The following is a 14688-nucleotide window of genomic DNA, read 5'->3' as shown; positions in this document are numbered from 1 at the left end:
GAAAAGTCACCTCCAGCTGCCATTATATCCCAGTAACTCACATGCAATTTTAAGTTAAATAAGGAGTTGCTAAAACAAAATGACTCACAGTTAGATACAACTCACACGTTGCTGCATTAAGATAAATTTAACATCTCCTTTAGCTGTGAGCAGACAGGTAACAATGTGTCCTGAGAAATGCTTAAAAGTAAGATTAAAAGAAAGCTGAAGTTGGCACAGAGAAAATCACCCAGATAATGAATTACAGACAAAGCCTTTGGATACCCTCTATCCTTCGGCTATATTCTCATATATATATGAGCAACCACTTTACAAATTAATCTGCATTATACTTTACAGTCTCAAAAATACTATGTCTACATATACATACATAAATGTAAGAATTACTTTCATCCTTGACTTAATATGACAAAGCCATCAAAACACCTTACAGTCAACTCAGCTTAAGGATGAAGCAAAAGCGTGATTGAGTTAAACACTGTAGTGCATTCGTTGTCACAACGCAGGAGGCTCAGGAGAGGAAAAGCCCCAGCAGAACACACAACAACCACGTACTCTCAACTTCCAAATTCTTCCTTTTCTATCCTCATATGCCTTGTGGGAAGATATTTCTGCATTGCTTTAACTGTAACAATGCCAGTGAATTTTTTAACAGTTAAATGCTGTTTTTCTAACAATTTTCTAACCGTGAATTGTGTTTTTCTAACAGTTAAATACTGACTATTATAGATTTTTAAATAGACTAAACTCAGAAGTGCATTTTCTATTCAGAATGTTATAGAAACTGGAAAATGGAAAACTGAAGAATATCACATGGTGAATGCAGGATTATTTCTAAAGGGAGAAACTCCTCTCTACACGGGAAGTTTCTTTTCCCCTTCGTTGCTTTTAAGAGCCCTGGAATTTAATCAGCTGACAGACTTACGTCATGTTTACTTGAAGATAGGTTACAGGGGTGGAAACAAATCTGACAATAATCTCCTATCAGTCTTTGTCTGTTACATCACTAAAGAACTCAGTAAGAAATAACAAAGCAAGAAATAACTTATAGTGAAACAAACAGATAAGAAGAAGAAATGAGATGTCATTCATGCTTAGAGAATAACTTTGCAAAAAGGCCACAGCAGCATCTGCCTGTAAATCTAGTTTGTAACCTTTTGTGAACATATGGACAGAGGCCCAAGTTACAGCTTTACAGCTCAGCTCCAGAAGCATCAGATTTGGCAGACCATGAAGAAGCTGTAACTGGTTAAATGAATGAAAGCACTTTAATCCCTTGAGAAGGCTAAGGCCCCTTAGGTTGATAAGATTTTTATTTATTTATTTAAAACACAGCATCTGGTCCCTCCAGGAAAAAGCCCAAGATGCCCTCAAAGCTGCTTCAACTTTTGATTGGTGCAGCAGCTGTCACATGAAACAGGTTTCCCCCTTTTATTTCAACAAGTTGGGTTTGTTTGTTTGGTTAGTTCAAGGGGTTTTGATTGTTTGTTTGTTTTTTAAATCAACTTTGCATTGGACTCTTAAGAAACCATAAGTGTTTGCAACACCAGGGCAAACAGGTTCTCCGGCTGCAACTCAAACAGGAAAGAGAAACTGGCTTAGCCTGAACGTAATTTGTTTTCTGAATTAGTCTTCAGTTATTATTCCCCCAGTACAAGAAGATGTCACTTCTTGCATAGGAATTCTTATTCCCACAAGGTTCAAAATGCTCAAACACCTAATTTTCAGGAGGCAAATCACTTGTGTTAAAGGCCTCACACTCTATTATTAACACCAAAAAGGCTGGAGGAGGGCAATGGAGGAAGCACAGATTGACACATCAGTATCTCCTACTTCACAGCAATCCCCAAATGAGATCAGGCTGCCCAGAGTTAATGTCCTCCCTCTAACAACTAAATCATAATCCAGACTCCAGAACATGCTTCAGATGTTAAGAATGGAAATTGTGGTTAATACAGAGCTATTTGAATTACTCTTTGCATTAATAACTTTTTGATTCAGCTATCTTATTTTTTCCAGTAAGAGTTACACATCAATACAACAAATGGAAAGCTGAATAACAAGTAGTTACATAACGGAAGCCACAATTCTTTTAAATATGTACTTTATCTCCCTATATTTTCAATATTTCTACATATTAACATGAAATAGTTCCAAAGACTAGTGAAAGGAAAATTACTGCTCAGCTTCAAGTCAAATAGGCAATTAAGCACATCCTTGCCGAATGTGGCTCAGATACACTGGGATTTGAGGGAGACAGACTCCTTATCAGAGATTTCCAAGACAGCAGAGGGCTTGCCTGCTGTTTTAACCTAATCGTCTTTGAGAAGGAATAAATACAGAAATCTAAAGGATCTCTTCTTTTGCACTGGAATATTCATTTTGAGGTATAATACATGTATTCACTTTTTTTTTTTTTTTTAATTCCCTCCAGAATCTCACGAAAGAGACCTTCTAAGAAAACAGCACAACGTGAATTTCTCCATGATTATTCTATTTCCCTTACAGACAATGATGTCTACCATGAGCTATTTTTCTGGTGTTTACAACTCAATTTAACGGCCTGGAAGATGTTTTCTTCAAATTGAGGGGGAAAAAAAAGAAAAAGAAAAAGTTGTAGCTGACACATCCAATCTACTGCAATCTAATTTTCTGCAGTCATCCACAGGAACACAACTCAGTTGATATATTGCATAGCCAACAGGCTTTGGGCATCAACGACCTCTCTGGGAAGCCTGTTCCAGCATTTGACCACCCTCTCAGTAAAGAAATGCTTACTAATGACCAGTCTAAACTTGCCTTTTCATCTCCACATCTACTGCAAAACCTCACTGGAGATACTCTGAGCAAGCCTGCATTTGAGAATCAATCACCTCTACTTGTTTTGTGCAGTGAATTTTCTTTTCTCTGACAAGCATTTGAATGAGTGTCCCAAACCCTTAGTTTGTATTTAACCACTGTTCTTCTTAATTTTATCTGAATTAAGGAAAGATCTTGTAGGGCACCTGTCTTTGTATCCAAAAAAATCAGGAATACATACATACATTGGAAGCTTCCTTTATCACTAAATCTATGTATTTTTTGAAGACATCAGCTCTCCCATAGAAATTTGGGAGGACTCTGCACAAGGGACCATGTAGCATTAGGTAATTCCAACTTTAAGTGCCCAAAAGACCAGTGAAACAATTAGAGATCAAACAAATAAGTAAATAAACATTTTTTTTCTGTCTACACAGAAGAATACAGACCATGCACTACAGCTTTAATCCTCAGGATTTCTTTATCAGCCTTTAATCAAACTACCTCATCCCAACACCACTGGCTAGGACCACTGCTGCAGTAGGTTGCAGTGATAGAATGCAGAAGCAACACTGAAGAGTTTACAGCTTCTTTTCATGTAGGGGAATAGCACTAACATCTCAGTAGGAACCAAAAAATGTTCCAACAAAGCTTAGCTGTTGGGAGATGTCAGTTTGTCAAGCCTGGAATGCTTTGAACCCAACATTTCAGGTTCAACAAACTCCTGTCAAATTTACATTTGTGTAATGCAAAAAAGAAGCCCAGTTGAGATGTGAATCGGTAAGTGCATTTCTCTGGCAAATAAACAGTTGTCAGAACAGCTTCTTGCCTCTTGATAACCCAGATTGGGCAGAAAAAAAAAAGGATGTGTGATTTTGCCTTTTTTGCTGAAGGTATCACCCGAAAACAGCCAGTTGCCAGCAACAACAATAAAAAACTGAACAGATCAATTCAATAGAATTCATAGAATGGTTAGGGTTGGAAGGGATCTTAAAGATCATCGAATTCTAAGTACATTTAAAATCAAAGTTAGAAGGAAAAACTTAACAGAGTGAAATACTGCAGTGTAACACTCCACACCCTGAGATCACACACCGAGATCAACAAAGTTGAGCCACATCTGAAGTCCATTCTGGAATGTAATCTTAGCTGACGAGCTATGCCTTACCCATCTAGGAATTTGCCCTTAAGGACATACTTTTCCAGTTAAGCATTTTAATAAGACTCCCAAATGAGCTTTTGTCTATCACGAACTCATTGTTCTGCCGAACTGCAATTCTACACTGCTGGAGGCTCACCCTTTTCAAGTCGCAGTTCTCCGCGGTTGTTTTCCCCGTATATCCATAATCATCACAGCAATGCTATTACCTAGAACCTTCACACAGTATTCAACAGCAGTCAGTCCAAGCTGCAAGAACTGATGAATACAGGCAGCATTTAATTGCTAGAGCTGTGCAATGGTACAGTCAGACGGTAACCTCAGGCCTATGACACTACATTGTCACTTAGAAGGGAAAGTCTGTGCTGAAGTGGGACTTAAATTCCACCAAGCCTCTCATCCTCTTGCGTTACGCATTACTGAAAAGGTACTGCTGTCAGCATAAATAAAAAACAAATGACATGGAGCAGTCCGGTTGCATTTGTACCTTTGATGAAGAAGGAATGGCTGGGCAAGCTACCCTAAGTGACACCCTTTCACAAGAACCAGTGCCAGCTGTAGGCTCTGAGGAAAATTTCCAGCAATGACTCAGTAACAGCTCAGTTCTACAGTCTATAGTGCTGGACAGAGTTCAGTGGCAGAGAAGAAAAAAATAAATTCACAGACAAATGGGTTATTCAGCCAAGTTTACTATTATTTGCACTGACCTGGTGATTTAAGTTATTTACATCTGAATTATTATTAGACATGACATCAGCAGAGTCTGGGATCTACTACCAAAAAAATTAGCGTGGCACCCAAAAGGGTTAAAAACCAGCAGACAAGAATCCTGTCCCTTTAACATCCATATTCCTGCGCGTACACTATTCTATACTGGTATATAAATTACAGATATGCATCACTGACACGCGGTGCTAGGAATTGCCCCAAAACCTCAAACTACAATTTGATGATTCAACAGGAAGACTTAAGGCAAACAGAGGAAGTAGGGAGGATGAAATACTAAGCTTAATCCATTCCGCTTAACAAACAGAATTTGGGACCTTCTTACTATCAAACTGCAGCACTTAGGAGATGCTGCTTCTGTAATTTGCAGTAATAAGACACAGGAAAGTCAGAGCGATGCCTTCAAAGGCATTAGAGAATTTTCCCATCCAAAGAGGACATCGTAGAAGATGTCACAAAGATCCTTCAGAAGAAGGCAAATGAGTGGTTAAAAAACTGACACTGACTGGAAAATGACAGGGCTCTAGTCTCTGACAGAAATAGCTAGGGATAAACGGTAAATCTTTGTTTCCATCACCACTCCAAGAAAACACATCTCAGCCCAAGTCTAGCCGTCAGCCAAACCCTGCCCTCACTTCCCCTTACTTTCCTTCACACTTTCTTCAACTTGGCCCTATGCTTTAAGCTGTCTTTACACAGAAAGTAGTCAAATTCTTCCTTAAAAAATAAAATAAAATATTGATCCACCTTCACTGCAGAGTCATTATGTGGTGGGGCAGTGCAGGACAAATAATAAAATCCATGAGATTTTTTTCTACACAACATTCTTACAGTAACCCCAGAAGTGCTTTCTATGCCAGAGCATTTGTTCCTGTCCTTAATTTTACCTAATGGAGATTTTTTAAATTATATTGTAAATAAAAGGAGATTGTATCAAAATTACAGTAAGACAATTCTTCAGCTTAGTGACACATGCAAGTAATTAAAACCTAAAATCAGATTTTTATTATCCTAGATCTGGTGGACATAGAAATATCATCCTGGTTATATTTGAAGACTACCTACATAGCCTTTAAATAAAGAAAACAACATAAACAATGTAGCACCAGTTTTCTACTGCCTTTTCAAGCAAAGGTTAGTGTTTCAAGGCAGTTTCCCATTTTTCTCAGTAAGTCTATATCAAATCAGTTATCAAAAATGACTCATGCTCTATTACATTGATCCAAATATAAAAAGTATACAACATAATTTAAAAAAAAAAAATGTTTAAACTAACAAAACTTAACTCCCTTTTAAAAGAGTGAAATGATACATCAGCAGAAGCATTTATGGTTCTGGACTTAGGAAGGGCAGCCAAGTAACATGGCAGGTCACCAACAGAACATGTAATTCCTGGGTGATCAGTGGCATTATGTGACTACTTCTGTTGCTGCCTATCACTACTCAGGGGAACAATCAATTATTGAACCGTTCACTTTCTAAAGAAACAGCCTTGAACAGGGCAGAAGAGCTGCATGGAAATCTCACAAGCTTTGTTTTCATTTAGCATGACTAGTTCTTGAAGTTATGGAAAGATAAGCTACAAATATTTTGTTAAAGACTAAATGTTTTTTAAACATTGGGAAAACATAATAGATTAAAAACTGCCAAATTAACCATCTTATCTTAGTAATGCAAAGATCTTCCTACAGTACGCAGAACTGCTTGTGAAGAGCTTGTCTACAGAAAATACTCGATGAAAAGAAAGCTAGAACATAAATTTACATTACCTTGACCAAGGAAACAGTAGAAAAGTTTTGAATATTAGGAAAAGCTACAGTTTATCAATCAATAAAAAGCAGACACAGAGATAGCAGGGGAATCTTACCAGAACTCGATCTCCAATTTTGAGCTCCCTTTCTCCTTTCTTTAGTGATCCGGCTTCGGAGAGATTTGAAATAGATTCACTTGCAGTTTTTGAAAGATTGCTAATCTGAGAAGGAGTTGAATGTTCCTTAGCAGCAAGCGGTGAAGATTTCTGCGGAATTCCTGAAGGGGGAAGTGCAGCAGTGGATGAAGACACCATACTAGCAGCTGAAGTGGAAGTTGGTGATGTAGCTCTAGAAGCATGAGCTGTCTGTGTACCATTGGCTTCATCTTCTGTCAGCACTTTTCTTGTCAATTTTGATGGTCTTGTAAATATTCCCCTCAAGGGTTCACACTGGAAATAGCGAACTCCAGCCACAGAGCCATCGTTCTTACCAATTGGTTCATCTAGAACAATCCCTGCCCACTGTCCTGGAGCAAACTGTGTTTCACCAAGGAACTGAATAAAGCCAGGTTTGTTTCCATTGACCCAAACACGCTCTCCAACTCTGAAATCATCCACAAACTCCTCGTGTGCGTCTGCAGCGGTTGTGCTTGAGGCCTTTTCACCAGAAGCTGCTTTTTCTGCTGGAGCTGGAATCAAGCACAATAGAAAGAAAATATACTAATATTCCAGAGAGCATCACTGCTTAGTTTCAATGTAACAAGCACTTGGAAAAGCATGATTTCTACAAAAGAAGAGCACAATTCAAAATTTTCCTACTTATGAAAACACCATAATCTCTGGAATACAGTAATTCAAAAATTAAGTACAGAGACAATTAATTTAACACAGGCTTTGGTAAAAATCTTGTAAAGATTACAAGAAGTCTTACCTCAAGAACTACCCAATCACTTTTATCATTACAAGCTTTTTCCAAGGAAAAAGGCTTGATCACTTGTTAGATCAGAAATGCAAGCAAAAATACCTCAGTGTAAATAGTAAAAATAGTCTATACTCATAGCTTTTGAGGTACTTTTTGTTAGAAGATTAAAAAAGTTATTTAAATATTCCTTACCAGCTGCAACAGATGCAGGTGCTTTCAGCAATGTACTCCCATGCTTGATGGTCTTTGAAGGAGCCTTAAGTCCACTTGGTTTTAACATACTCATCTTTTTGCAGTACCGCTGTTAATCCTCTTCGTCTGTAGCAACTATCTTTTTCCAAACATGGATAAAATATATTCTAGTTTTTCCAACTCTGGAATAAACCTGTATATAAAAATATTAGAGATGAAACAAAAGTCAGTATTTTAACTCCTGCACAAGAAATTTCTATAAATATACATAGTCTGTGTATTAATGCATGATAAAAGATGCTTTCCAGTAACAACCAGAAGCATTTCCCAGGACAGCATTTCCAACCCTTCGTCTCTTGAAAGCCATTTCCCATTAAAAGGCACCAAGTCTGAATCTAAAACATCAAAATAACTCACTTCACTAAACGTTGCTATATTCATATTGAGCTTTAAACCAAAAGGCTATTTTAAGAAAGAAAAACAAAGCCCTTAACAGCATTACTAACATTACGCAGAGACGTAACCAGCCTGCGCACCCTACTGTTTTCAGTCACATTTTTCAAGTGTTGCAATACCCCAGCAAAAACAACTTGAGACTCGGGAACTAACTGCAAGAGAAACCAAGAGAACCAGGAATTTCAGGATAAAAGGAATAAAGTTTTTACGGGAGACCGGAACTGGAAAATTTAAGATTGATCAACAGAGTTAGACGATGACAGCTATCAAGTAAAAATCCACCTCGGCTGTAAGTGATCTTTGAGATCACGAGATGCCCTGGCTCGCAGTCCCCGGCGCAGTGCCCCAGCTCCGCTCCTCTGGAAAGGAGGAGGGACTCGTCCCTGGGTTGCTAGGATAGAGCGCTGCTCTCACTTGGAAGCCAGCTATAAGCTTTTCAGGGGACTATGTCATGAGGGTTTTGCCACAGAAGGCATCTTCCTTCTGATTACAAAAGCTTTAGAAAGGCTCTTTTATCTACAGCGAGAAATCTAATTTATTTTTTTTTCTTTTCTGTAATGTGAATTCAAAGCCAAACTCTGAAGTGACTGGTCTCCCCACCACCTTCTAAAGTATAAACTGTTCAGCATGAACACAGCTTGGATATCTCCTAAGCTTTATATATAAAAGGCACTGACAGAACAACTATGCCCACTTAGAAAAAACAACAGCACACATCTAAACAAAACACCTAAAAATAAATAAATAAAAGGAAACAGACATGTAGCAATAGACTGTTTGCTCAACTCTTTGCTCAGAACATGACAAACACGAACCGCAAAGCAGGTCTCAGTCCTGTTCCTTCACTCCCTGTTTTAGTCCCCACCAGGACACATGCAGAGGCAGAACATGATGGCCAACTCCAGGCTTGCCCAAGCCACTACCAGCAGTGCCCAGGTGCCCACACTTGGGCACACGGTAGGTTTTAAGGCAGAACCAAGAGCACTGCAGGAGAGACTGCTGTGCGGCAGGAAGGAAGACTACAGGGACACGCCAGCCCTGTCTTTCACCTTCCAGGATGAGCTTTAGCCCTCACACATTATTAATAGCCAACACATTAATGCTCCTAAAAATCAATTCACTGTGAAAAAACAGAACAACAAAAAAAAACCTGTCAGGCACACTGCTCTGTGAACCTAAATAACAAAGTGAAATATTTCTTCTGCTATTTCGGGATCAGCCACGCCAAATTCAAGCCATTTTCTAAGTCTGCCTCAATGTTACACTTTAAAAAACATTAATTACCACCTTGGCTGTATGGTGTTTGTCTACAGTTTAAGTTATGCTCCATGAAAACCCTGAAGAAGCACTGTGAGGATTGCTGCACGTTTTTTCCAGTATTGCCAGAAGTATGTCACCCACCCATAGCTCTGCAGAGTTATGACTATTGAAGAGAAAAAAAAAAACCAAACCTCCATTGTTTTTGCAAGATGTATGCCAGTTTACTATTAATTTTTAAGTGGGACCTTTCATGTTCATGAACATGAAAGCAGAGTTAGCTTGCTAAAATCAAAGCAGAAGGACAGGCATGAAATATGACTAAGCCATGAAAGAACAGAGGCCTACAGTTAGACAGAAGAACAACTAGGGAATCAAATAAGATGTCACTTTGGACACAGCAAGGAACATTGTGGGTTTTATTCCCCTACTACTACATGCCTGCCCTCCCTGCTAAACCTTAATGCATCATATTTCTTCATATTTTGATTTAGAAGTCTCAAACTACTCTTCAAGGACTCAAAAAGTCCTTTCCTCTCTCATACACACGCTACCTACCTGTTCCCCCTCACGCTGTAGGCCCTATTCCCTCCAACGTAAGGATCTCCACACACATTTCTGTTACTTTCCTCAACCCATCAAAATCCTTGAAACAGAAAAAATGTACCTAATAAGAATTTGGTACAAATACAGACACAAATACAGAGAAGTATCAAGGTCTGCCCTTTTTAGTTCACAGTCTTCTCTCTCAGTGCCAAACACCAATTTTATGGAAATTCAACAACCTCACCTGGACCAAAGGCAAGCCCCCACACTTAAGGAAGGTTGTCTCCTAAAACCAGGAAGCTAGAAGCTGTCCTACACTATTCCACCACTCTTTTCCATATACCATCTCTTTTTTTTTTGGCCCCCAAAAAGCATTCCAGCACCACACAGGTAGTAACCATCTATGTCGTGCAAGAATAGGCACATTAGAAGAAAACAAACACTAAATTCCCCGCCCAAATTACATTTTGCCAGTTTCAAGTAATTATTTTATTAATAGATGTTTAACTAACCTCTGCTCAACAAAAAGTTAGGATGTTCTAATATTGCATTTCTTGGCTCAGGGTGCTCATTCATACTTTAATCTTGCTCTCCACAGTCATGGGTTATATATTTGCTGTGTCATTTGCTTTTCTTGATCTACAGGCCTTCAACCAGGCCAGAAGTAACACAATCCCTTGTGGCCTGGTTTCAGAGCTACTGAAATTCTAGCCTAATTAAAAAACCTGGTAAAATATAGGTAATATATTTTGGCAAATTACTGCCTTATTGCAATAGTGAAAATGCAACTTTTGGTCTTAAGCATCTAAATTTGCATCAAGTGATTTTAAGCATCACACACTCGAGCATTTCCTACCAGGCTCCAGATGTCATTACCTCATTTTAGTTCTCATAAGAGAGAGCAGCCAACTACTTGTCTCCATTTGTTCTCTTTCCTTCCCTAAATCTGTCTCAGCTCTCCTGAAAAAAAGAATCGTTATAACCATTAGGCAATAACATTTAAGTTTTTCAAAAGGTCGTATCTGGAGCCTAAGGAAATGCATTGAGTCTGATGATACATACTACTTCAGTGTTCAGAAAGCCACATGTTCTACCAATACTGTAATTGGGTATAAAAAAAAGAGATTTTAAACACCAGCTTTACAGTTGTGCCACTACTGGGAAATACATGTTTTCATACAATAAGAAAGCATGTTACATTCTTGAACAAATTGCAGTTTTTTTGGGGTGTGTGTGTTGACTACTACAAAGTTTCAAATGCAGACATGAAGCCATGCATTGGCCCTTTTAGCTCATTAATAATACCCTTATTCTTCTCATTCACCTTTTACAGACCTAGAAGTAGTGCATGGATCAAAGCCATCTGTAAGCAACAAGTTGAGAACCAATGGTTTAAGAAAATGAATCCTACTAATCTGATAATTTATATGAATTCTGTTGGTAAATTGAATTAAAACCAACTAAATAAAATTTAACCACATAACCCTGAATTTAAAAAGCAGAATATTTTCCAACTGTCTCTAAGGGAATTCCTGTAATAGAAAGAAAACAGTTATCCACCACTGTTTCTTTCAAGACTGTATTTTCAACAACTAGTACTCCAAAAAGAACTGAAACCCAATTAAATAAGAAAACAGGAAAAGAAGTTAAAGCCTCAGCTCACTCCACTTAAGAATCCTATAGTCATGCAAAAATATAATAGTATTGATAGTTCTTTAAGCTTAGTTGACATCTGACAAGCACAGTACCATCTCCCTCCTCAGGACAGGTAGTGTCATAAATAAACGTGAAATGTTTCATCCGATAAAACATTTGAAACAACAACTTGACAATTTAAGGAAGAACCACTGGCTAACATCACCACTTGCGACTACCATGGAACAGATGCAATGTTTCCATGGAGAAAGGCAAGTTGTCTGTCCATTTGGTAGGGAGACAAAGAGGACATTCGAGACTAGAGCAACATAATGTTTGAATTGACTCAAACCAGACTGTATAATCTCTGTCTTCTGCACGCAGACACACGCAGCCTGACTCGACACAGCATACTTTGAGGCTGGAACACTACTCTGGTGGTTTATTTGTATAATAAAGTGAAACAATGATTTTAATCGATGACCATCCGCTACCGGTTACGCACGAGTTCTTAAAAACATTTCAAATTAAATAGATTAATACCAAACTTAGTTAACAACATTAAGAGACTAAATGCTGTTGGAAAAATGCCTTTCAAAGCCAACATATTTCTAAGCTCAAAAAAAGAGACCACTTCAATTTGTTAATTCTGCTAAGCATACCAGTGCTTTGCAAAATACATAAACATCACGATTAACAGATACAGAGCAAATATTCTCGACTGTGTAGAAGAGATAACTCTGCTGAAAATCTCACAAGGATCTGTAGCCAGAGAGGATTGTACGCAATTCTTGTGGCACTCTACTAGTAGGTATCTAGAAAACAAATTCTGACCATACCATGAAGAGAATGTACAAAATAAATCAGAAAATCCCTTCCGTAGAAAAGTGATATGGAAGATGTATTTCAGAGACCATCTCAGTCCAGTAACTTCACTTCCCTGAGAGAAAAAACAAACTCACCACAAGAAGCACTATGTTTGAAATAGCAGCCTGAGCAGCATTTCTTAAATATCTGTTTCATACTCTTGGTGTTCATACTACTATTGCCAAGTTTTCAAAAGCTCATGAATCATTCCTCAAATATCCTGAAAATGGTTTACAGAAAGCAACTTGGAATTTTGAACCCAGAAAGTCTTCTCTTCTGGTCCATCAATTACTCCAAGAGCTCAGACCCTTCAGAGTTACAAACGCTTACAACTCCTAAAATTATTGCAATCTCAAAACGTTAAAGCATCGTTTGTATGATTCAGATCTAGTTCTTATTATAGCTGTAAAAGTTGTATTTGCAGTCTCCTGGGCTGGTATTACATTTCTGTAAGGAGTGAGTATATCGATTTCCAAAAGCACTTAAAATCATGCTTTTAGTTGAATTTATAGGTTTTTGAAATTCATACACAATTTAGAAATACAACCACATTTCGGCTTTGGACAAAATAAATATCTTCACATTGCACTGCTATTTGATTCTTGCTGCCTCTTTAAGAATATTTCTCTCTCTGCAAGGATGTGCCAGATCACAGAGACCAACTTCTAGAACGTTCAGATAGGAATGAGATTAATTCATCCACAAACTGACCAGACTGGGCCATACCCACCAACATCCCCACTGAAACAATTCCGGATAAATCGCAGCGAGCAGACAGGCTCTCACACCCTCCTGAAATCACATTTCCTAATGCCACCAGTCTTGTTTTGTTTCCAAGGAGGAATACAAGCAGAGTCCTCCATTGCTACATATTACGTGGCCAGATTTCTCATGTTTTGGAAAATTGCGATGTCAGCACACCCAGCGTGTGAGAGATGAGCCACATCCCGGAACAATTCTCTTCCTGAACATGATGCCTCCTCTGCCATGTTCTGGGTCTATTGGAGATGCTTCATATTGGGCAACCATAAAGACTGAATCACCACTTTGCAAGCGTTGGATTACGCTTACAATGAAGTATTTCCACAGCACACAGTATCCATTGTAAAAGTCACACTAAGCTTCAAAGTCAGCTTTGTAGCAATTACAAGAAGTTAAACCAAAGAGATGGATTTGGAAGCCTTCACGCATTAACTTTTCAGAACTTCTCTTTTAACGATGCAGCATACTTCGTATTCTTAGCCATTTACTACTTAAATACAACCCTTTTGGAGCTACAAATTCACATTAAGGTCTCTTTGCATTTAGCCATTGAAGCAAATTACTGAAACAGTAAATGAACTTCTCTCTGAACCTAATGCTCATGATTTAGTGCAAATTCAGCATGTTTTGTCAGCTCCAAAGCATTTATTGAATGAGTAGCAAGTTCAGACTGAACCAAGCCAGAAAGCAGAGTAGGCATTTGATAACAAAGCAAGTCACAAACAGCAAATTATTATCCTACTGATGTAACAACCTTTGTGTAATCACTTTGAAACCAAATTGATTATCTGAATGTTGCTCAAGAATTTAACTGTACTGTTCAGTGATTAGAGGCTGTGGGATTACAGAGGCATCTTCCAGTATCATTTAAGTTGAAATGAATAGACTTTAAGAAAGAATTTATATATAAAACACAAACTAAACAGAATTAAGAATTTAAGATTTCAGTAGAACAAGGGTTGGAATTTTGGAACCTACATGTGATTAGTCATTCAACACATAGCAATTAGAAGACAGTGAGCATTTAAAAACATGACTTCAGATTTATTTTGCATCCCAAAACCCATGGATTTTGATGTTAATTAATCAAGTATCATGATGATCTGAATATATTTTTCAGGTATATCACTACCATAAGAAAAGACACCAAAATAATATGTATCATTTAATTCAATGTTTATCACGCTAAGTGCCATCAGATCATACTTATCTGGCTTACTAGATGCTCTGCTTAATGCCAGAATCAAAATATATGGGCTGCAAAGTGCCTATCAAACCAGTGTTTTGTACCTCACTTTTAAAGGTAGAAAAAATTTTGAGTTTAAAATTCAACTGATCAGGTGGAAAAAAAAAATCCAGACCATTCTCTCAGATCTGTTGTTTGCAGATACTGCTATAGGAAATAAAAATTTATTAAGGAAATAAGCCAGAATGTCCCCTAGCTTGTATAGGATCATTCTTCTTACGACATTCTACTTCAGCTCATTCCAGCTCAATCCAATGTAAGCATCGTATGAATTCTAGAGAGGTAGACACTTCACAAAGGCAAACACTCACCCAACATGAACCACAAAGCCTCAAGTTTCTCATACCGTGTTCTTAACATAAACATGACTT

At 38.0% G+C, this 14688-nt stretch overlaps 1 protein-coding gene across 1 annotated transcript in view; it reads right to left on the bottom strand.

Annotated features, from left to right (window-relative positions):
* Nucleotides 1-7741, bottom strand: part of CLIP1 (CAP-Gly domain containing linker protein 1) — a 61142-nt gene extending 53401 nt beyond the window's left edge. The window contains exons 1-2 of the mRNA XM_014962927.1: nt 7549-7741; nt 6552-7123 (exon numbers count right to left, since the gene is read on the bottom strand). Coding sequence (XP_014818413.1) covers nt 6552-7123; nt 7549-7642 — 666 coding nt within the window. The 5' untranslated portion in view covers nt 7643-7741. The remainder of the gene's footprint in view (nt 1-6551; nt 7124-7548) is intronic.
* Between the last annotated feature and the right edge of the window lie 6947 nt (nt 7742-14688).

Source organism: Calidris pugnax, unplaced genomic scaffold, assembly GCF_001431845.1.
Source record: "Calidris pugnax isolate Ruff unplaced genomic scaffold, ASM143184v1 scaffold32, whole genome shotgun sequence".
NCBI classification, from domain to species: Eukaryota; Metazoa; Chordata; class Aves; order Charadriiformes; family Scolopacidae; genus Calidris; species Calidris pugnax.
The sequence above is the reverse complement of the archived record's forward strand: the minus strand, read 5'-3'. Positions and strand labels throughout refer to the sequence as shown.